The 22,750-nt window shown below is 34.0% G+C and overlaps 2 protein-coding genes across 2 annotated transcripts; one reads left to right on the forward strand and one right to left on the reverse strand.

Moving 5' to 3' along the window:
• The first annotated feature begins 1,218 nt into the window (after positions 1-1,218).
• On the forward strand, positions 1,219-15,306 carry dimm (basic helix-loop-helix family member dimmed). Its single transcript, XM_090104602.1, has 5 exons — positions 1,219-1,451; positions 12,746-12,895; positions 13,692-13,909; positions 14,184-14,323; positions 14,670-15,306. The coding sequence occupies exons 2-5, from the start codon at positions 12,754-12,756 to the stop codon at positions 14,788-14,790; spliced, it is 621 nt and encodes a 206-aa protein (XP_089960728.1). The 5' UTR covers positions 1,219-1,451; positions 12,746-12,753; the 3' UTR covers positions 14,791-15,306.
• A 1,252-nt stretch (positions 15,307-16,558) lies between these two features.
• LOC149906490 (uncharacterized) lies at positions 16,559-21,880 on the reverse strand. Its single transcript, XM_090104428.1, has 2 exons — positions 18,202-21,880; positions 16,559-17,853 (listed from the first exon to the last, which is right to left on the reverse strand). Exons 1-2 carry the CDS (start codon positions 21,878-21,880, stop codon positions 16,559-16,561), a joined length of 4,974 nt encoding a protein of 1,657 aa, XP_089960554.1.
• Positions 21,881-22,750: the final 870 nt, after the last annotated feature.

Raw genomic sequence — 22,750 nt, forward strand, 5'->3', positions numbered from 1 at the left:
ATTCGCTATTACTTTATAGATAAGATAATAGAAATATTGTAAGTACATTGTATCTATGTATTGCGGAAATAATGTTTAGACAAAACTGCTTGCTTTGTTAAAATTATGTGGCTGAATTAAGGAAACATATAAATTGTGGAAAATAAATGAAAAATATTTTTTACGATATGACGATTGGCAAAATTTATCTATTCAGAAGATTCTTCTCATTCACAGCTGCAGAAGACAGATTGAGATATCCGTTTTATTACATCTTCACAGCATTGTGTTTTAAAAAATATGTAGCCTAAAACCAACCTATATAGATATTTATGCTAAAAAATATAGAATTCAATCTTAATTACTAAATTATTTTCTCTATCATAAATGTATGTCATCAATCATCATAAACAGTATCAATATGCAGTTGTTATGTCGAAGGGACATCAATATATTGTTTTATATGTATGATCAAAGATTACATCACAGTATCATTGCTAGTGTGTCTACGCTGTTTACACGGGTTATTGATTTTACAGGATTTTACCTTCATGCACCCACGTAGATTATAAATATTCCCGGAGCTCGTGCAATGTTACAGACATGTTACAGATGACCTTTCCGTATGGTATTTAAGTATTATACCTAATACTGAAACTTTTTCCCTGTATGAGTCGGTAGTATGTATTTATGTAGATTGAAGATATTAAAATAACTTATTCAGTAGGCAAAAAATTATAAACACAAACAATTTGTAGTTTTAATCATGTATTTCAGGTATAGCGAAAAGGGAGTTTTTTGTGCCTTATATTTACATAAATTACGAAAACAAATAAACTTAAGTAGCGACAGCGCTAATTAGTTGATTGGTGACCTATAAGCGTTATTATAAAAAAAGAGCTATTTTAAAGTAGGTACATAGGAATTGTGTTAAGCCTTTCTGATCTCAATACCTCATTCAAGTATAAGAGGAGATGTATAAGGATTATGTTAATGTTAATTATCTATTATTACGCTAATGATTTTGTGGCGCCTATGAGAATGTAAATAATTTTTGTAATGATTGTAACATTGTCTAAGAATTTTGTCGGTGCAGCCACACTTAATGTTTTTAAAGACTTGGTAGAGTTAAGATAGAGCTGAAAACGAAAGAGAGCTGCAATGTAGAGCCTGTTGTACTAGTCAAGAAGACAGTTTGTGGTTTCGCTGCTGGCTCATGGAGTGCGGTGCGGCGCGGTCCGCAAAGCGCCAGTCGCCATCACAATTCACATCGGGTCGAGTTGCCGCCACGGGTGCCTGTGCCGCGCGCTATCGTTCTATAAACTGACACGTTTACTATTTCGCATCTCGCCGCGCTCCACTACGCGGAAACTATCACTTTCGCTACAGTTACGACCACATTTTAACTATGATAACACTGTGAATTTTACACCAAACACTCTGAGAGTACCACACCACGGCGGCTTTAAAAGGTAAGTTCATTTAATCTAAAGCGGATAAAAATTAAGCTACGTGTCAGTTTCGATGCTAAGTGAAAGGCAAATTCATTGTTATAGTATTACAATAGAAAAACATACATAGTGTCAAGTGTGTGCTTGTAAATTTTGAGAGTATGCAGAAGCTTTGAAAACAAAATGTTGCAGCGTGCTTTTCAGGAGGCTGGGCAAAAATATTTTATATACAGCTTTTATATTTTGAGCTACAGAATATTAATATTATGGAAACTATTTAAACCTATCGGTGCCTCCTTGGAAAGTTAAATTTATATTATGAAAGTCAATCGCGAAGTATTATTTCTTAAACCTGTTTTGAGCATTTTATTTGATAACACCACACGAAATCCTCTAATAAAGTAGGTGGCTAGTGCTACTGTAATTACGGTACTAAATGAGTTCTCAAAATTACAGATAATGCATTTGTTGTAAAAAATATACATTTAATTATTTTAGCTCCATTCATTATGTTCTTATTATCAAAACAAATAAATGTAAATATAATGCATTAATACACGTCGCAAGAACTGTGATAACGATAGTAAAGGCGATTTGTCGATAACTTTAAAGCTTGTCATAAATTACAAAAATAAAATATATTTATCAATGATATTATAGTGAATTAATACCGATCAAACATGTTAGTGTTTCGTGTTTCAGAAAAATTAAAAAAAGAAATACTTAGTATCGTCACAGATTACAAAATAGTTAGGTATGGTTAAAAATACCTCTTACTGCAGTTATTTCGGTAGGTACCTACATACAAGGTACCTACTATATATGTATTTATAAAACAACAAAATACCAACACTTTTTATGTAGATTAATCAGGCGGTACCTACCTAGTTACCTACATATTATAATTATTATGGTGTCGATAAAATTTTTGTGGTGTGATCGTGATTAAAATATGCGGTATTAAAATAAAATGAATATTGTTTTATTAATATTATATTGCGGGTCGACCATAAAATCTACGAATTTAAACGAATGGATTGGTTTTTAGTTTTTACCAAGCGGATATACTTACCTACCTATTATTTATGTTTTATTTTTACATACTTAAACAATACCCTGTGCAAATGCTATTGTATGTATTATAAAAATAACAGATTGTCGGTTTCTCTATTATAAAGCGAAAAGTCTTCGAAAAGAAATGTACGTATGTTCCGAATTTTAATGACTTTGAATCGTAAAAGAAAGTCACCTGTTGTTATAAAATGGATATGTAATCTCTATGTGTACAACTGAAGACGCAACGAATGAAAGAAAAATTCAAGAAGGAAAAAATAAAATTAAAATGAACTCGCTACTAATATTCAATGTATCTTTTTGCAATATGTAAAATAGTTTAATGTACATTGAAAAATATATAATTTATTCATCGTAAAAATGGCAGTTATACAAAAGTTAAAGTTAAATTATCCAATATTTATTATAAGACTAGTAATCTCTTCAAAGAGTAGAGTCTCTACTTTTAGTCTCTACAAATCTTCTCTTAGCCTAATATAAAGGTTAAGATTAAGATTCTTTTATAGATAGCCAAAATGGTGAAACCTACGCAACCCAGCCTATAAAATACAGCATAATATGATATTAAAATATTAAAGTGATAAGTAAATCTTTTTTAAATTTAAGGTGAGGTAGGTTGTTTTGCTTGATGTAAAATAATTGAGCAATTGTATCATTTCAAATCAATGCCTTAGTTTTTGGCTATAAGGCTATCACCTGTTGCAATAACTACATTGTCGAAATACCGATAGTTTCCAAAGATTTTCTGTAACTGACAACATGATTTTATGTGTAAAACTTTGAGATATCACCAAACATTTCGATACGATAGGTACTATATATAAACTAGAAGGCATTTGTTACATTATTTGATATTTGAATTCTGTTGTAATAAAATAACCACAATTGAGAAGCTCTTGTTTTTCAACTTTCATTGCATTACTGCAATCATGACTTGTATTTTGTAGCATTAGCCAAGTTTTTGCTCGCGTTTGAATTAGGACACTTTTTCTGATGAAATGTTTAATAGTTAAAGCTGATATAAAACCTTCTTAATGACAATTAAAAATAATAATATAGATACCTAAATTGTTATTGAAAACAAGCATAGAAAACACATTTTACGAACTTGAAAACAGTGATAAATTACATCAATTGTTTAATGTTTGATCAGATGAAAATTGTATTACGATTTACGAGTAATATAACAATAGTTTTGCGTGTAATTAATTATAACATTGGTACACGTTCAAGCTGCATGCTTTTCAAACTCACGTACTCTTTATGTTGTATAATCACGTTCTACTTACGAAATGTTTCTTCTCGGATGCATTTGATGAAAGATACTATATATTAAATCTTAATAGTATAATAAAGTTTCACTAAAACTCAAGTAAAACATTAGGATAATTTGAAAACCATTTGTATTTCAATGAAAAATATTGTAGCAGTAAGACTCTACCTCTTAATGTATCAGTCTATCTGTTTTGTACAATTGAATAAATATAAATAACATTGTTGCATTACAATATGATAATATTTATACAAAAAATAAGTTCGTCGTAATATAGTAAATATAAATTGTTGGATGTATATTAAAATAATTTGGAAAATCCAAAAGTGCACGCCTCATAATTTTTTTTTAATAAATATTTATTAATTATTATTTTTGTTTATTTAATAACAATTAAACCACATCGAATCAGACCCTGAAAAATGAAAGGGTTCTATTCCTGAGCATACTCAAGCGTAAGAGAAAAAAAAAGACTCGATTAGTAAAGTATTTCGGTCGCTATCGTGTTAACAAGAAAAAGGATCCGCACATACAGACACACGGACGTCCAAGACAGAACTTTTTTAAACTGTTTTTTAACTAGTTTAAATAACAAAAATGACATCAAAAATATCATAAACGTTAAAAATAGTGTTTTTTCTTAATATGTGTGTGTATGTATTATCTTACAAGTGCAATGTATGATACATAAAGACATTTTAAGTTTGAAAAATCAGATGTTTTGCGCGAAGTGACAGTAGTACCCACCTCAACGCTTCGCTTATGAGGCGTGCAATAAGATAGATATATTTATGCCATAAAGTTATTATTAATTATACTCAGCCATTACTCAGTCAACGTTCAGTGAAGGTACCTATACGGCAGAATTATTACTACTTTTACATCAGCCTTTTAAATATTATATCACACTTAAGTAGGTACATAAGTATTTTTAAATATAATAATAGCTTCAAGAATTTATGTAACTAAAATTAAAACGTAAATAGGTAAACTGTTTAAGTATTTGTGCCTCATATTATACCTATACAGCGCGAGCGCCCTTGCGCATATAATTGGTGGCATAATAACCAGCAACATAACCAAGCTACTGGCTACAAGTCTTCACCATTGCCAAAGAATTTCGGTGAGAGTATCAAGTACGGAAAATCAATCTTCAATACCTAGCATTACTACATTCGATGAAGCTATTCAATGTAAAATTAAAAGCCACCCTAAATATTTAACTTTATTGTTGACTGTTGTTAATATCTTTGTAGTGGGCAAGTGAAATAAATCCAGCAAAGGTTAAAATAAACAATTCCCAAAAGTTTTTCCCAGGGTGTCCTTACACGCCAGAACTGAATTCGATAAAAGTATAGGTAGGTATTAGTAAGAGTGGATCAAAACGAATGAGACCAGCAAAAGCAAATGCAACCAAACAGAATAATAAAAGAAAATAAACGAGAAGATGTCATTAATTGATAGATACTATTGCATTTATTGACTGTATGAATATAGGGGAAGAGTACTTAGTTTTTTTTGAATAAGAGCAACTGAAGTAAGTAAACTTACAACTACTAAGTAGTTCTTTATAGGACATCTACGAGTATACAGCAACTATAATTTTAACCAAGAATCAATATACATACTTAGTTGCTCAGAGTGCTTCAATTCGCAACTCATTAATCCTAGAAGTTGGTCAGATTTTATTTTAATCTGACCAACTTAAATGAGCAAAATGAAGTCATTAGAAACTCAAGCTGAATTATGAGACTTTTATTTGTAAAAAAGAATTATATTTGTAAAAACTTCAATAACTCCTGTAACAATCGTGTTTTCGATGAAATTTAGTTGACTATATTAATTTAAGTTATAATTTTTTTTTTAAAACAAACTATCTCGTGTTTTTTCTACGGATGATAAAAATGCCATTCAGTGAAATAAGGAAAGAAGAAATCTCCATTAATGTAGAATTTATATTATTAGATAAGTACCTAGGTACCTACTTATCGACAAAAAGATTGAAAGTAAAAAACAAATAAACACCACTTTAATTCTTACGATAATTGCGAAAGGTCGATACCTTATAGATCCACTCAACGAATTATTAGAATGAAAACATAATAACAACTCATTATGCACTTCGTACCGTTATGTAATTAAACACTTGTTAACATAGCTACAAAATGATTTCATTTTATACGAAGTAAATTGAATTACTTTAAAACACGTTTAAAGCCGTGGAATGAAAGAGACTTGAAATCCGATTCGACTCGATAATCATGTCTCTGGAGAATTTTCTTACTATTTCAACTACATTTGATATATTATTCCAAAATGACACGATATCTAGTCGTGCAGTATTTTATGGACACTTTGTAGATATCTCAATTAACTTATTCTTAGAAATTACAAAATTTTATCTCCATAAAAATTTGTAAGTGATACATAAGTAAGAAAAGTATATTCTGCCTGGGCGAAGCCGGGCGAGCAGCAATTGTATAATATTATATGAATAACAAATAATTATTTTTAATAATTTGAAATTAATATTTAAAATGATAATTTATTTAATTGCATAATCATTATCATCCGTTTGTGTTTCAATTGTTTTGTCGCAGTAATTTTCAGTGGGCTCTACATTTAGGAGAATTGTTATTTGAATATAATTTTTGGGCAAAAGAGTTAAATTTTTGGGCAAATAGAAGTTAGATGATGAAGATATTTATTAACCTTTTAATTATTATAATCATTTGTTTTTGAGTTTTTATATACTTACAAGGTATTGAGTAGTATTGACGTCATTTAAAATAATGGCTCTATGTATACAGATACAAGACATCGATGTTCATCTCCGCCTCTTAAAATTATTAAATGTGCCTTTTCAGATTTTCCTTCTAAATATATCGTATCTATTATGCCTATGTTCGATTTTGTGTAGGTAACCTATAATTTTTTACGTAACCCGGTGATATCTTATAAATCGCGTGTCACAATATTTGTCCTCAATGGACTCCTAAACCACTTAACCGATTATAATAAAATTTGCACACCATGTGCAGTTCGATCCAACTTGAGAGATAGGATAGGTTTAATCCCGGAAATCCCACGGGAAAGGGCTATAAGGGAAAGTGGAAACTATGCGGGGTTTTCTCTGAAAACGCGGGCGAAGCCGCGGGCGAAAAGCTAGTTGTATTATAATTATACCAAATAGTAAATTTTAAGCATAGGTAAAATAAAAATATTATATTTAAGTTGGGGATAGTATTTTTGAAACTTTTTTGATTTAGTTTCGACACAAATAGAGAAAATAATACAAATGTTAATCTTAATTTTGAACTAAAATGTTTATTAAAAATTGGTTGTCCGTAAAGTCGGTTTACTGACGATAGTTGAACGTGACAACGTCCGATTGTGCTTCTTTGTCGCTCGTTCCGCGCTCTCGCTTGCACTTCAAGCCTTACATGGAACGCCTCAGAGCGAGGTAACGCCGCATGAGTTATGTTTTTTCGTGCGTGCAGCTGGCTGAATCGAATTATAAGACGTTGTCACGTCAAAAAATAATAGAGTCGGCCTCTTCTGGGTTCTATTATTTTTAACATTGTAGGTAAGCTTGAGAAGAAGCTTACCTACAGGCTACAATGTGTGAAGTTAACGTTAACGGAATATCGCATACAATGTGTTCAAAAGCTTCTATTAAGTTGTAGTGCACTTTTTCCCATATCATTATGCAATATTCTGGTATACTACAATGGTATCGATAAGCATAAGTGGGCTAACGGTGGTAGCAAGGTGAAAGTACCCGCGGGGCGCGGTGGCGAAGGCCGACCACCACGCGCCGGCGCGGACGGCCTCACTGACGTAGGCAGTTGAGATTCGATAATAACAATTAATCCATGCATTTTTACAAATATATGTAAAGAGAAGGCTCGAATATCGATTAGTTACGTGCATGTTCGCCTGTAACAAAGAATGGTCTTAGTGCATTATTTCGTAGTTTATCGTTACAATAGTCTCTCTCTCACAGCTCACTATAGTATCACGGTTTTGACTGACTGAGCTTATTCTTGTGAATTGAAAATCATTTTATTTTGTATTTAATAACTCAAGCTTCGGAACCACAGACACAATAGAAAATCTATTAGATATGTCTGGGACCGATCGGGCCGCTTGGGGCTCAATGGGTTAAAACTAATTAGTAATTACAAATTGGATAACTATTAATCCCAGATATCCCATAATAAATAACTTTAAACATACTGCAACCTGTTGCATCCATGTTGCATCTGTTCTCATTTATTACATACTAGCTTTCCACCCGCAGCTTCGCCCGCGCAGTCAAAGAAAAACCCGCCTAGTTCCCGTGGGATTTCCGGGATAAAACCTATCCTATTTCCCGGGGTAAAAAGTAGCCTATGTCCTTTCTCGGGTATCAAAATATCTCTATACCAAATTTGGCGTGATTGAGTAACAGACAGACTGCAGACAGACAGAGTTACTTTCGCATTTATAATATTAGTATGGATTAGATCTACTAGTGGGTATTTAGATATTTATTTTATCAAGCATACCATTCATAGAAGAGAGTGAGAAAATATGTGGTACAAAGGAAATACGGGAATAACTAATCCATTTCTTATCTACAATATTTTTCATAATCGTTAGATATACATAAGAAATTGGAACATGTTGTTGCTTTACAGTTAATAATTGAAGAAGCTTTACCTATCTTAATACGAATTTAAAACAGAACATAATATCATAGATAAGAGCGTGGGAGTATGAAATTGAATTCAATGTTTATATCGACTTCATTACTTTCTTGTTATAGTTTTATGCAAGAATCAACCTTGAAAAATATCTAGACTACGGCGAGGAAGTAGTGCCGTTTCAGAAGATTATATAAAGATTTACTATATACATATTAATAAATACTATGAAGTAACGTGTTGCATAATTTTAAAGTTAATGAAGCTATAGTTTATAAATAGCACTTCAATGTGCTATTTATAATGTGCTGTTTACGATAATAAAACATGACATTGTTACAGTAATATGAAAATAATAAAATTAAATATTGATATTGGCATGTTAAAAAGTATTATTGTTATAAAATTTAACAGATATACCAAAGCGCTTTGCACTTTATGCGACGACTGTACGGTCTACTTACTAGCCAAGCATAATATAAAATATTATATTTACAGACAAGTTGATTACTTTTGCAGGGAAATCATTTTTATATACAGTCGTCTGAGACTGAATATTTTATACAAGAAACTCTGTAAGCGTACGCGCACTCATTGGCCTCGGTGATTATCGACTCTACAATTTAAAATGTCAGGAAAATGTCAGCGGTTGATCGTAATTCGTAATCATAAATTCTTTAAGAATTATGGAAGTTAGCAATGGAGTTATACCAAATTACTATTTACCACTATCTCTAATATCGGGAACAAAATAACACAATGATGTACCTACCTAATCGAATAATAATAATTAAACAACATATTATGTAACACTGTAGTTGAGTAAGTATTTCCAGGAAGAGTTAAGGTGGAGTTTCTTAAATTCAGTAAATTTTGAGTTCAAAATCACTCAATTTTATTTAATAAATAGAAAAAATGTCTAGGTACCCAAAAACGTATTGATATTGTCATTGGTATTGCCTATTATTATAAAAGATAATAAAATGCCTTTCATCAGTCGACATTTAAGTTTCTTTAGTTATTGAAAAAGCAAAATATATTTTGATAAAACAACTGTATAAATAATGTGTATGACGTAGGCTATAAAATAATATGTTAACAATGTTCCCGTTCTGAAAAACGTACATATAATGAATATTGAACATTCTATTGATAAACAATTAAGTACCTATTACTTCGGGCGAATAATGCATGCCGTAATTATATTGCATTCTGAATGTTATAGAATACAGATGGTTATAGGTTTCCAACAACTTAGGTACTATTTATGTGTCCTATAATGCATATATAAGGAGTATAACAAAATAAATGTACCAGCAAAACTTAAAAATATATTTATGTCTTACTACTAGGTACCACAGATAATATTATCATAATAAGTAGGTACTCTAGCTAACTACTACTTCTTTTTGCTATTTATATAATTTGCTACGTCTTTTTTTAATCAAAACGACTTAATAATATATGCAAAAATAATATAATACGATACTATAGACAAAGCCAATAGTTAGAATATTTAAACAACATTTTGAAAACTATTGGAGACATCTACGCAGACTGATCGATTGTAGGGACAAATGCACAACGCGCTAGCTTATTAAAATTGATGGTAGAAGGTTCTCACATATTATACACACCTAATATTAGGTGAATTACTATATATAACTTCGGAAGATACTTTTATACACATTGAGAATCGATATGTTTATTTTGGTAGAGTGATCAATCCGTCGCTTAAATAAGAATTATTGCTATAATCCTAACTTATCGGTATTATCGGTATAGTCATGTACTTATATTTTTAAATCACGAGACTAGTTAGTTAGATTTAAGTCTAATATTAAATGGATATAAATTATAAGCCAAAAATTATAATATACCTTATATATATTAGTGATTATCTGATTCATACTACATCAAGATAAAATAAAATTAGATGTATTAAAACAAGAAGAACGAGTTTTGTTGCATAATTTTTCATATAAAAATGTATATTGACTTTGTCTTAGTGTAGCTATGTATCCTGTTGACCTACATTACAAATTTTTATTGAGTAAAACCAGTCTCCTACGATAATTAAAAATGCTGAATGCATTACACACAATTCATACGATAGAAAAGGCACCTAAACCTATAATCTAATAATTTTTTTAAATGATATAAGTATCAAAATTTCTATTATATTCTCGACGACCGACCTGTTGCAATTAATGATTTCTGGTCATTAACTATTTTTAATACTAGCTAATTAGTGCCGTCTCCTGACTTGAGAAGATTCTACGTAGGTACGTATGGGTTGTATACGTAGTATATTATTATTAGTCTGTGGTATGGGTAATGAATCCCTCAAAACTCGTTACGGATTACCCGTCTCCTATACAACATTTAACGAATGAAAAGTATAATATTAATATGTTGTACAATTCATTAGTACACATAGTAATAAATAATCAAGTTTTCCTGGAGTTTATAAGCAAAATGCAAAACTACAGCTTTTCCGAGTAAGATCTTATTTCGTAGAATCCTTTTTAAAATAGATATTTCATCTCAGAATTTGCTAGTTATCTACGTAATTTAATAAAAGTGAGTTAATAAAACATTCATTTTACTGGAGTTGTTTTTCTTACCATAACATTTTTGTATTAAATCTTATAATAATATTATTTAGTGCGTAGCTCTGCGTAGTAATTTCGTAGGCAATTTATAACATTCTTTAGCAAAACCAAGTGGCCAAGTGCAAGTGCCGATAGAAATTGGGTGTGATTTAATTTGTATTAAAAATATGGAATTAGGGTTCAAGTCAAACTATCTATACCTATCTGTCATGTAGTTCTCAGTATAAATACACATGTTATGTGAACATACATGAGAAGGAACTGTGTTAAAGTGGTGAATGTATTAGTGTGAGTGTTTTTATCTACCGTGTTTTTTATCACTTTCGAGTAATTTTTCCCTATGTATGTTGCTAAGCCAGAGTGGTGGCGTGTTAGGCCCCAGTGTCACTTGTCTACGTATATATTATATTTTGTTCCTCAGTAGGCGCCGCGTGGGCGCCACCGGTCGCCAGGCGACGCGGACGCCCGCCGTCTGATCCCGATATCCCGCCTAATATCTCGCCTTGATCGTCACCTCCCTTTATATACAATTATCATCTAAATTGACATGTAATTGTAATAATTGTACATTATTAACTCGAACAAATTAATATTGATTTGGGAAATTGACAGTTTAGTTTTTTATTACATGTACATAAGTACTTTATTTTTATGGAGTGATTTAAATTATTCAGCACCACGGAAAACATTTGCGGGTTTGACGCAAAGAGACGATTTACGAAACTTGCGAAAGATGTGGTGTAAAAATTATATCACAGCATTTAATATTTTAAATTTACAAATTTATAATCACATTAAATATTACTACGATATACTTTTATATATAAATATGAAACACATTAGCAAAGTTAGATACGGTCGTCGAAATAAGTATATATTTTTTAATAAAATTAAATCAATTATTGCTCTACCGTGTTAATGCGTGGAGAAATCCTTAGCAACCAATAGTTATTATCGATAATTATACCGTGATCAGCACATGTGAGTGTTAAGAATTCATAAATCGTAATAATGTATCGCATGAAAATATACGCACTTCAAATAAATATAGTGCAAGATTGATGATGAATTTTAAAAAGTCTAATGATTTAATCTGCTCGGTTTGTCCACGTACAAAGCGAGTAAATTTAAAATTATGCAATACATATTCGCTTAAATAACTTGAATCGTGGATACATTTATTTTTAATATCTAGATAGGTAATAACTCACGTACACTTAATTAACTGTTTTATGAAGGTTTTACTTTGAAATGGGATTGATTTGATTTGATATCTTTTATATATAAAATTAAATTCAATAGAATCGAATCGATATTATATAGTTGGATCTTAGTTATTTCTAAATTGCGTAGGTCAGTCGTCACGATCACAGGTCACGATAGAGTCGCTAAGGGTGCAGCTAATACAATATTATTTAACACCCTCTCACAGGAGAAATCTACTACCAACTGAACAAAATGATTAATCATTCCTTCCTTTCAAAATGATTACACCTTATATCATCATTCATCACAACGATTCAGTTATAGAATAAATTCAAAATAATATAATATTTATTTAATTAATTTTGTATATTGTAGATATCTTTTCATCCTAGATTAAGCAACAGTTTTAATATGTTTATTTGGATACGAAAAAATAATAAAATCTTTTAATAATTTCAGAGCTCAAGATGCCCCAATGGGCGAGTAGCGAGGGCGGAAGCACGGAGGCGGCGTCTCCAAACCAAATGATCCTGTACTATGAAAACCAAGCCTCGGAGTATTATGATAACAAAACAGAAGACACTGATGCCAAAATAGAGGAAGCTGGAGGTTTGTTGAAATCATTTCTAAAACTGCTTTAATGATATGACAATTCAGCAAGTTATTTATTTTCGTTTCAAAAGTGCAATGTAAAGTAATAATAAAAAATTATAGATTACTTATTATGCACACAAATCCAGCGAATATGACGATACCGATAAGAGCATTACGAAAATCACCCGTAGCCGTGCGTTCAAATCGATTAGTCTGTATTCGCTCTTACGCAAATACGATCAAGCGTGCAGTCGCGTCACGTAACGCCAAAGTTTCGTGTGCCAGCTCTTGCTGCAATGTACAAATCACAAGTGCTCTCACTTTGTGACTGTCATTTAATTCACACGGTTTATCAATTAAACCGACAATCGTCACAGGTGACGTAGATACAAGATAAAACACAGACGTTTGCTTGTTAACGGAGCGCGCTGACGGAAACGGTTATCTATCTAAACCCGTCTAAACCCATATTCGCCTACTAAACCTTACAGCTTTCACTTGTTTTATAGTAAAGTAAAAGGTACATACCTACTGCACAGAACAATTTTACTTACTTATTGTAAATAAGATTCATATCAATGTAAAAATGTATAATAACTATTTAAAATTATTAATTTAAATTGAAATTCACATCAACAATATTTTAATAACTTTCAATTAAGACTTTACTTGAGACAAAAAAAAAATACATTATTGGTTTCTAATAAATCTCTTTGTTAGCACTTCGAGGGCACGGTATCGAAAAATCGCAATACTCGTTGCTATCTAGCTATTGACTTTCCCTTTCACTCGGCGCTATAATTTGTTCTAGATTTCTACGATAGCGGCAGCGGTAGTGACGAGCAAGTGACACGGCGGGTGTGCCGGCCGCGGCGGACGGCGGCCAGCTCGTCGTCCTCCGGCACCAGCTCCAGCGGCCCGGGGCGGCGCAGGCGCTGCGGCATTTCCGCCAGGGAGCGAAACTTACGAAGACTGGAGAGCAATGAACGCGAACGCATGCGGATGCATTCGCTAAACCGCGCGTTCGAAGTAAGCACTCATTATCTAATCATTTTCATTTGCAAATTACCATTTGTTGTAATGAACAGTGATACAATCTTCGCCTACGTTTATTTTACATGGAGGAAAATGCTTCCTTGTTCCAAGCAAAAATTCTAAAGTATACGTACTTGTCAATACATTTCTTTATTTCCTTAACTGCGTATATTATATGCTTTAAATCCCACGATGACTTTATTTTCGTGTCCGTTTTATATTGTTTAAAGGCAAAAAAGGAATAACAAGATTGTTATTAATTTTTCAGGACCTTCGTCGTGTCATTCCGCACGTGAAAAAGGATAACCGAAGTCTATCCAAGATAGAAACTTTAACTCTTGCCAAAAACTATGTAAAAGCCCTCACTAACGCAATATGCACAATGAGGGGAGAAGTTCCTCGTTACCAGTAAGTATTATTAAATTGATCGGTATCATATTGCATTTATTTTTAAGTTCTAGTATACGTTAAAAGAAATTATTTTATTACTGTGCAGAGTAAAGACAAAGAGCTGTTTCTTAATGACTATAAAGACCATTCCTGTTTATCTTTTGAACGTAAAGTTTTTCTCAAATTAAGTAGATTAGAGTAGATAGAATTTTCGTTTCTTAACACATCAACTTTGATGTACCGAACATTTTAATGTATATAAGTAGTTATTGAAATAATAAAATGAAGAACAAAAAAAAAATACTGACTAAAAAAAATCTGTCTATAAAATCTGTTAACTAATTAAAATTATGTATGTTTCCAGATTTAACAGCGATGATGAAAACGTAGAACCGGTGTTTGTTATAACAAGAGATCAGGAACAAAACAATAACGAGCAAATTGAGGAAGAAACAGAAGATTTAACGCCAAACTTAAGTCAGTGAAGAGATGGTAAACGTGAGTGCGTCTAGGATACTACGCTGCGATGCTACTACATCCAAATAATGATAAATAAAAACAAATTTTGTGAAGTGTAGCCATGTAAAGAGTAGCGAAGTATTATTTTAAATAAGCAAGAGAGTACTCGATTTTACGATAACCTGGCAACGTATGGACACCGAGAACAAATACCAACCCATTTATTAATCTTTGCCTAGTCATAGATGTACTAGAGTACTATAAATGACTATTTGTACAAACGTAGATACGTCGAATATTATTGTGACTGAAAATCAAATCGTATGAAATGAGTTATAAAGAAATCAACTAGATTTATTTATTGCAAGCACAAACATCGCAAATCAGGGTTCAATATGACTCTCTGTGTTAAATGATTATTGATTAATGTTTTATTTTATTGAGCTGTATTTGGTGCTATATAATAACTTTCAAGATTGGAAATTGCCTAAAAATTATAAATTTTCTGGTCCGTTATATACAGATACAGATGTTTGTACCTACTAAACTTAGATTACAAATATTACCATTGTACGGACTACGGTTCGTACACCTGGGATGCTGCTGCTAGATACTAATAAAACTAAGCTGCTAAATAATATGATTTTATTGCTATGCTGTAATGAGTTACATACGTGCGCGGCTCGCGACGTTTTAATGTGAACTAACGCTAATGAATATGAATATGAAAATGCTGTATATACAAAAATGATGATTTTGCACTCTGTGCGGTTGCACCGTACATGCTCCCGGGCAACAAGAGTGATGGAAATGAAAGCTATGATAGATATGACGATGAGCTAACCTATTACAAGGTGAAAACAATATTCTTAAAAGCTATTAACAAATGATGCCCGACAATCATCAGATATCGATCTTAAGGCTACACTTTTCTAAAATAGGGAATTGTCTTTTATTGATTCACTGAATGACGCACACACACATTGCTCTGCTTTTTTGTTTCACACACACTTTGCTCTGCTTTTTGTTTTACACACTTTACACTCACACACTTATCACTAAAACTAACACATGGGTCACTGATGGCACGCTGCGCGCTGGTACGCGGCAGGCGCTCGCGCCGCGGAGGGCGCTCGCCGCCGCCGGCCGCCACGCACACCACAGGCCCGCTGCTGCTGCTATCCCCTGAATACGCTTCCCAAGAGCTAGCAGGGAGTCGTTGTAGCTTTTTGGCCAGCTCCAAATTTGATCCGGTGTTTATAAAATACTGAATCGGTTGGATTTCGGATACACCTCCGGCTCAATATTTATCTTATAAGTGTGTTGTTTATGTGAATTAATCATGAATATTTAGCTTTAATCTCAGAAAATGTATTCGCAATAATATATCTGACACCATTGATAAGGCCTGGTCGCGTGCGCCTCGTTGAATCGAAATGCTGATTCAGTAACATGCGGTCATGGAACTCCAATTGTTTACAACCGTGGCTTATTTGTATAATACGATGTTACAATGAATATTACTTTTTAAAGTTTCATAAAGCTGATGATATCCAGATGATTGATATAATTAATTATTAATAAATTTTGAAGTTTGGTTGCTTATTGGAGTAGGTAATTAATTTCCACCCATCTTCAATTACGTTAATTTATTGAAGAATATAATATGTTTGTCGACTTTTATTCTTGTTATATTGAAGTTGTTACTGTATAATATTACGTTTGTAGCTGACGTGAGCATTAAAATAAACAATGTTAATTTGAACGATAGATAATAAGTTTATATGAAATAATTTAATTGGAATGCGCTTTTTTCGGGGTGCTTGCTGGTGATAAGCTGCTGGTATGATTCTGTAGCTTTTGCTGATTTGTTTCTTCTGTGTTAACAGGAAGAATGGACAATTTAATAACCGGTCGCTTGATAATACCCGTCTTAGTTTTTACGCTTACGACTCTGACGTAGCCGTCTGATCCAGGATGTAATTCAATCACACGACCCAACGCCCATTTTCCTGGAGGTAGAAGAGCGTCGTGTATGATCACGATGTCGTTCAACTTGATGTTAGGCTTTGATGTTTTCCACTTGCTTCTGGCTGATAATGACGTTAAATATTCAGCTCGCCACCGTTTCCAAATATCACTAAATATTTTTTGCGTCAATTGCCACCTCGTTCTCTCATCTCTCTCAGTTTCTATGATTGTTAAAATTGGACCGCTCGCTAAAAAGTGGGAAGGTGTGAGATATGCTATGTCATCAGGATCCTCAGATAGAGGAGATAGGGGTCTCGAATTTAGACAAGCTTCTAACTGATATAGTAGAGTGGCGAACTCTTCGTACGTTAGCTTTTGATCGCCTAGGACTCTACGTAAATGATATTTTAGGCTTTTAACCGCTGCTTCCCAAAGTCCTCCCGCGCTAGGCCAGGAAGGTGCATTGAAGTGCCACTCGATTTGCATCTCGCTAATTTCCGTGAAAAAATCCTGTGTTAAAATAGATTGCTGGTCAATAAACTCATTCGCTAAAATTTTGCTGGCTCCTACGAAATTCGTTCCGTTGTCACTGTATAGGTGACGAGGAGTTCCCCTCCTTGCTGCTAATCTACGTAACGCTGCTAAAAAAGTAGATGATGATAAGTCTGATACTAACTCTAAGTGAACCGCTTTTGTGACCATACAGATAAATACGGCCACATATCCTTTGCTTGTTTTGATACCGCGACCCTTGCTTGATTTCACGTCTACATGTCCCGTGAAGTCAACCCCCGTGTGGTAAAACGGTCTTGTAGGGTTCGTTCTTGCTCCCGGTAAATCTCCCATTATTTGTAGTTGTTTTACCGGGCTGTGTCGCTTGCATATTACACAATTATATAAACGTTTCTTAACCGCTCTGTTTCCGCCGAGTATCCAATATCGCTGACGTAGCCAAGAGTTCGTCAACCTCGCTCCACCGTGGAATGTTGACTTATGTGCTAAATCAATTAATAAATTTGTAAGATGACTGCTCTGTGGTATTATGTAGGGATGTTTCATGTTATATGAGATGTTGCTGTTTTTTAGACGACCTCCAACTCTTAATAAACCTTCTTCGTCTAGAAATGGATTAAGACATAATAACTTGCTCTTTGAATCAACTCTACTTAAGCTATTTAAATCATTTATTTCTTGACGAAATTCTAAATATTGTATAGCTTTTATAATTTTTAATTGTGAATTTTGCAACTCTTGTATAGTAAGATAATTTTGTTTAGTTACGGACGAGAATATTCGCAATATCCATGCTAGTACTCGTGACGCATATGTAAAACTGCTGTATTTGTCAATAAAATCGCTAATAAAGTTCGCTGAAATATTATTATTCTTCGTAACTACGTTTGATAACATTTTCTTTGCTTCTAATTTAGTATCATACGTTAATTGTTGCTGATGTTTAATATCACTGAGTAGCCAGGTGGGCCCTTTCCACCATAGGTCATGTTTTTCTAAAAGCGCGATGCTCATGCCACGGCTAGCACAATCTGCGGGATTATCGCTGGACTTAACATAACGCCAAGTCTGTGGTGGTAAAGTTGTTGTTATTTTAATCACTCTGTTTGCGACGAAAGGCTTCCAGCGGCTGGGCTCGCCCTGTAGCCATCCAAGTACAGCTGTTGAGTCACACCACGCAAACATTTTTACATCGCGATCGCTTAAACTTTGCTTGACCTTTATCATAAGTTTTGAGAGCAAGAGTGCACCGCTTAACTCTAGTCTCGGTAACGATACGTCGGTCTTTGACGAAGGGCTAGTTTTGCTGACGGGGACAAGTTTCGTTTTAGCGGCTAACAGTGTTATGTGCGTTTGATCGTTACGCACTATCCGTGCATATACTACGCACGCATATGCCTTCAACGACGCATCGCAAAAACCGTGTAATTCAATGCAATCGTCTCTCCCTCTACAAATCCATCTCGGGATTTCGATATTTCCAATGTTCTCTATGCCTGCTCTTAATTTTTGCCATTCAAGGTTAATCTTGTCTGGTATGACGTCATCCCAATTTAAATTAGTTAACCATACGCTTTGAAATAATAGTTTTAGTTGAACTACAGCTGGTGCCAACCAACCAAGAGGATCAAATATCTTTGATATTTCTCCTAGTAGTTCACGCTTCGTAGGCCTTAAATCGGATAGCGGATTCAGTTTGCATATAAACTTAAAATTGTCTTTTTGGGCATTCCAACTAAGACCGAGCGCTTTCGTTGATTCCTGATGCTTAAAATTGTACGTATCGCTTGCTAGGTTTTCTGCTTTATCAACGTCTTCTAATAATGATGACTCATTCGCTGACCATTTGCGGAGATTAAATCCTCCCGATTTGAGTAAATCGATGAGGTCTCTTTGCAATTGCTTCGCAGATATGATGTCAAATGCACCGCTAAGAAGATCATCCATGTAGAATTGTTCTTCTAACACCCTCGCTGCTATCGGGTAACGGTTGCATTCGTCCTTGGCTAACTGCTTGAGCGTCATCATTGCTAAAAAGGGCTTTGCTTTTGTACCATACGTAACAGTTGACAAAGTATATTCCTTCAGTGGTTGATTCGGATTTTCGCGCCAAACTATTTGCTGATAACGTTGATCTTGCTTTGAAATTAAAATCTGTCGAAACATTTTTTCGATATCTGCTATAAATGCGTAAGGATATTGTCTCCAATTTAAAATTAATAATAAGATATCCTGCTGTAAATTCGGACCTCTATTATACATGACGTCATTAAGGCTTACACCCGTCGATGTTTTTTCGGATGCATTAAACACAACTCGTAATGACGTAGTACTCGAATCGGCTCGATGTACACCGTGGTGCGGCATGTAGTAGGCAGGTTTCATGTTACGCGCTATTGTTAAGTGCATGTGACCCAATTCTTTGTATTCGTTTATGAATGATTTATATTTATTGAATAAATTGTCGTCTTTTTGTAGCTTACGTTCTAATTGATAAAATTGAGCGCATGCCTTTGTTTTTGATAATCCTAGCTTTTCATCTGCGTCTGGATGTAAAGGGAGACGGACAACGTATTTTCCATCTGACTGACGAGTTGTTGTTGATTGATATTGCTGAATACATTGATAATCCTCTTGTGATATATCTATGTTTTCGTTAATGTCTTCGATTGACCAAAATTTTTGAAGGCTATCCACGTCGACCATGACAACGTTACATTGGTATGACTTTACGTTGCCGCATAAAATCCATCCAAGGCGTGTTTGCTGCGCTACAGGAATAGATTCGCTTTGCTTAATAATTCCCTCCATGATAATCGATGAATAGACATCTGCACCTAACAATAAGTCGACTGGTCGGCGTCGATAAAACTCTGGATCGGCTAGCTGTATGTCGTTAATAAATGACCACGCTGGTTTGCTGAATGATTTGTTTGGTAGATTGTTCACCGCATGATTCATTATAAAAACTCCTGTATTTAATGAATAATCGCAGTATTGAGAAAATATTTGTATGTTCATAAAGCCTTTACACGTGTTCTCTTTCGCGCCTAAACCTAAAATCACTCCCTTACAATGCTGACGCGGCAGACCGAGTCTCTGAGCTGCATTTTCGGTTATAAGGGAAGTCTGTGATCCTTGATCTATGAGAGCACGCATGATTAATGATGAACCATCTGCAGCTTGAACTGAAACTTGAGCTGTTGCTAATAAAATTTCCTGTGTATCATCCAGGGACACGTGAGAGCTATTTTTCAGTTGATTTTCGGGGCTTGCTGTGCTAGCTGTATTTTGGGATGTCCGCTGTGCGAACGCTTCATGAACCAAAGTATGATGGTTCTCATTGCATACTCGGCATCTTTTAGTGGAAAAACACTTATTACCATTATGATTATACAGGCAGTTTTGACATAGCTGTAACCTCGTAATTGTTTGTAATTGCAGTTTAGGTTGAGATTCTGCGAATTTATTGCAATATATTATTCCATGATTATTGTTGCATATTGGACAATTTTGCGTTGTGTAATTGATACCTTTTCCGTTTTGCGATGAATTATGGTTGCTAGCGAATGATTTAAATATATTATTCGTTTTATGGAATGCTTTAGGATATGCTGCTGTTGTTGGTTTTTGAGGGTGCTGGAATGTTTTAGGTGGCTCTTGCTTGCGCTTAGATGATTCTAATGCAGTAAATTTCATCTCGAGGAAACTTAGAAATTCTTGCAGTGTCGGTAGCTCTCTAGGATTTTTCAATGACTCGATGTAATCGTTATGAGTGTCGGTATCTAATTTAAGCGCTAAGATATGAACGATCATCGGGTCCCACGTGCTTGTATCAACACCAAGGTTTTTGATGGCATTCAGGCATTCCTTTGTCGCGTCGTGCATGTTTTTAATTTGTGTGAGCGATTGCTGCTGCATGTTGGGTAGGCCTAAAATAATATTAATATGAGATGTAAAAATAAGCTTTTTATTCTCGTACCTGTGATTTAATATTTCCCAACAGGAAGTATAATTTTGTGAGCTTATAGATAAATGCTGTATGAGGCGTTCTGCCTCGCCTTTGATCTTACTTTTCAGATACTGCATTTTTTGTGAATTTGATAAGGAAGGATTAAGATGAACAGCTTCGTTGAATAGATTTTTAAAAGATACCCATTGCTGATAGTTTCCATTAAAGATTGGAATTTCAACCTTTGGTGTGATATTTTCTCTGTGAGAGACTGACCAGAGCTTTGTGTTTATCGCTTCTTTGAGGTTATTGAAAATGCTTTCGTGTTGAGTGAAAGAATTCTCATATTCAACGTCTTCCCCGTCCAAAATGCTGTCGATTTCCCAATGAAGGGAGTCAATAACGCTCCATCGGGAATTTAACTGTTGAAGGGCATCCTCGAATTTCCACTTAGTGCATATTTTTTCAACATCAATACTTGTTACAGTTCTTTTAAAAGCCTTAAAGTTAATTGCTTGTTTATGGAATAATTCATCAAGTTTGCTCGATGTACCTTGCGATTTAAATGATGGCTGAGGATTTAAATCCTGTTGCTGCTTGCTTGTTCCCGGCTGAGACAATAAGCCAGGTGTTGCAGGTCTTAAAGGGCTTTCCTTGCTTTCCGCTGGCAAGTGCCGCATTATGTAAGACCGCGTTTCATGATAAAAATCGGCCGTTCGCTTATAAATGTTATTGCTAAAATATTCATGTGATTTATCGTCATATTCACATATTTTAATATGATTGCATTGAAATTCTTGCCAGTAAGAATCTAACACACTTAATCGCTTATTAATATGAGCCGGGGTCTTGCGTTCGACACCGTCTTTCTTAAAATTGATTTGGAGTTTTTCCATCGCTCCGATGATCATGTTTTGGTTAGCTACTAGATCTTCCATGATGAAAATGCTACTTCGCTTCGATAGATACTATAGGTAAAAAGCTGTGGACTCACCGCTGCTGCTGGAACTTACGTGGCAGTTCCCACTACACGAGGTATGATTTATCACACGCGAATGGGTCCTGCTTACGTTTAAGCTCGAAGGACCGTAAAGATGTACGGACTACGGTTCGTACACCTGGGATGCTGCTGCTAGATACTAATAAAACTAAGCTGCTAAATAATATGATTTTATTGCTATGCTGTAATGAGTTACATACGTGCGCGGCTCGCGACGTTTTAATGTGAACTAACGCTAATGAATATGAATATGAAAATGCTGTATATACAAAAATGATGATTTTGCACTCTGTGCGGTTGCACCGTACAACCATAATGGAAACTGTTGAGATGAAGTACCTAGAGCTTTTTATTGGTCTGAACTCTGTGGTAGAGCTGAAAAAAATATTTTACCTAAGTACATGTTTTCCTATATACTTTCTATAAAGAAACCTACATGAACGATATTTTTCAAAATGCAATTAATCGCGGTACTCATTGAATTCGATCTCCTTAGTGCCAATTAGTTTGTAGTCTTTGTACTATTACAGACAACGATTACATTCCAACG

This window comes from Colias eurytheme, chromosome 8 (genome assembly GCF_061535395.1).
Source record: "Colias eurytheme isolate Ceu_HAF_F1 chromosome 8, ilColEury1 Martin Lab GWU primary, whole genome shotgun sequence".
Taxonomy (NCBI): domain Eukaryota; kingdom Metazoa; phylum Arthropoda; class Insecta; order Lepidoptera; family Pieridae; genus Colias; species Colias eurytheme.

Excerpts from the sequence above, each read along its gene's own strand:
- LOC149906490 (XM_090104428.1), bottom strand. The coding sequence starts at position 21,880 with ATGCGGCACTTGCCAGCGGAAAGCAAGGAAAGCCCTTTAAGACCTGCA. Across the intron at positions 17,854-18,201 it reads AGGGCCCACCTGGCTACTCA|ACGAAGAAGGTTTATTAAGA; the intron begins GTGATATTAAAC and ends ATCCATTTCTAG.
- dimm (XM_090104602.1), top strand. The coding sequence starts at position 12,754 with ATGCCCCAATGGGCGAGTAGCGAGGGCGGAAGCACGGAGGCGGCGTCT. Across the intron at positions 12,896-13,691 it reads CAAAATAGAGGAAGCTGGAG|ATTTCTACGATAGCGGCAGC; the intron begins GTTTGTTGAAAT and ends AATTTGTTCTAG. Across the intron at positions 14,324-14,669 it reads GGAGAAGTTCCTCGTTACCA|ATTTAACAGCGATGATGAAA; the intron begins GTAAGTATTATT and ends GTATGTTTCCAG.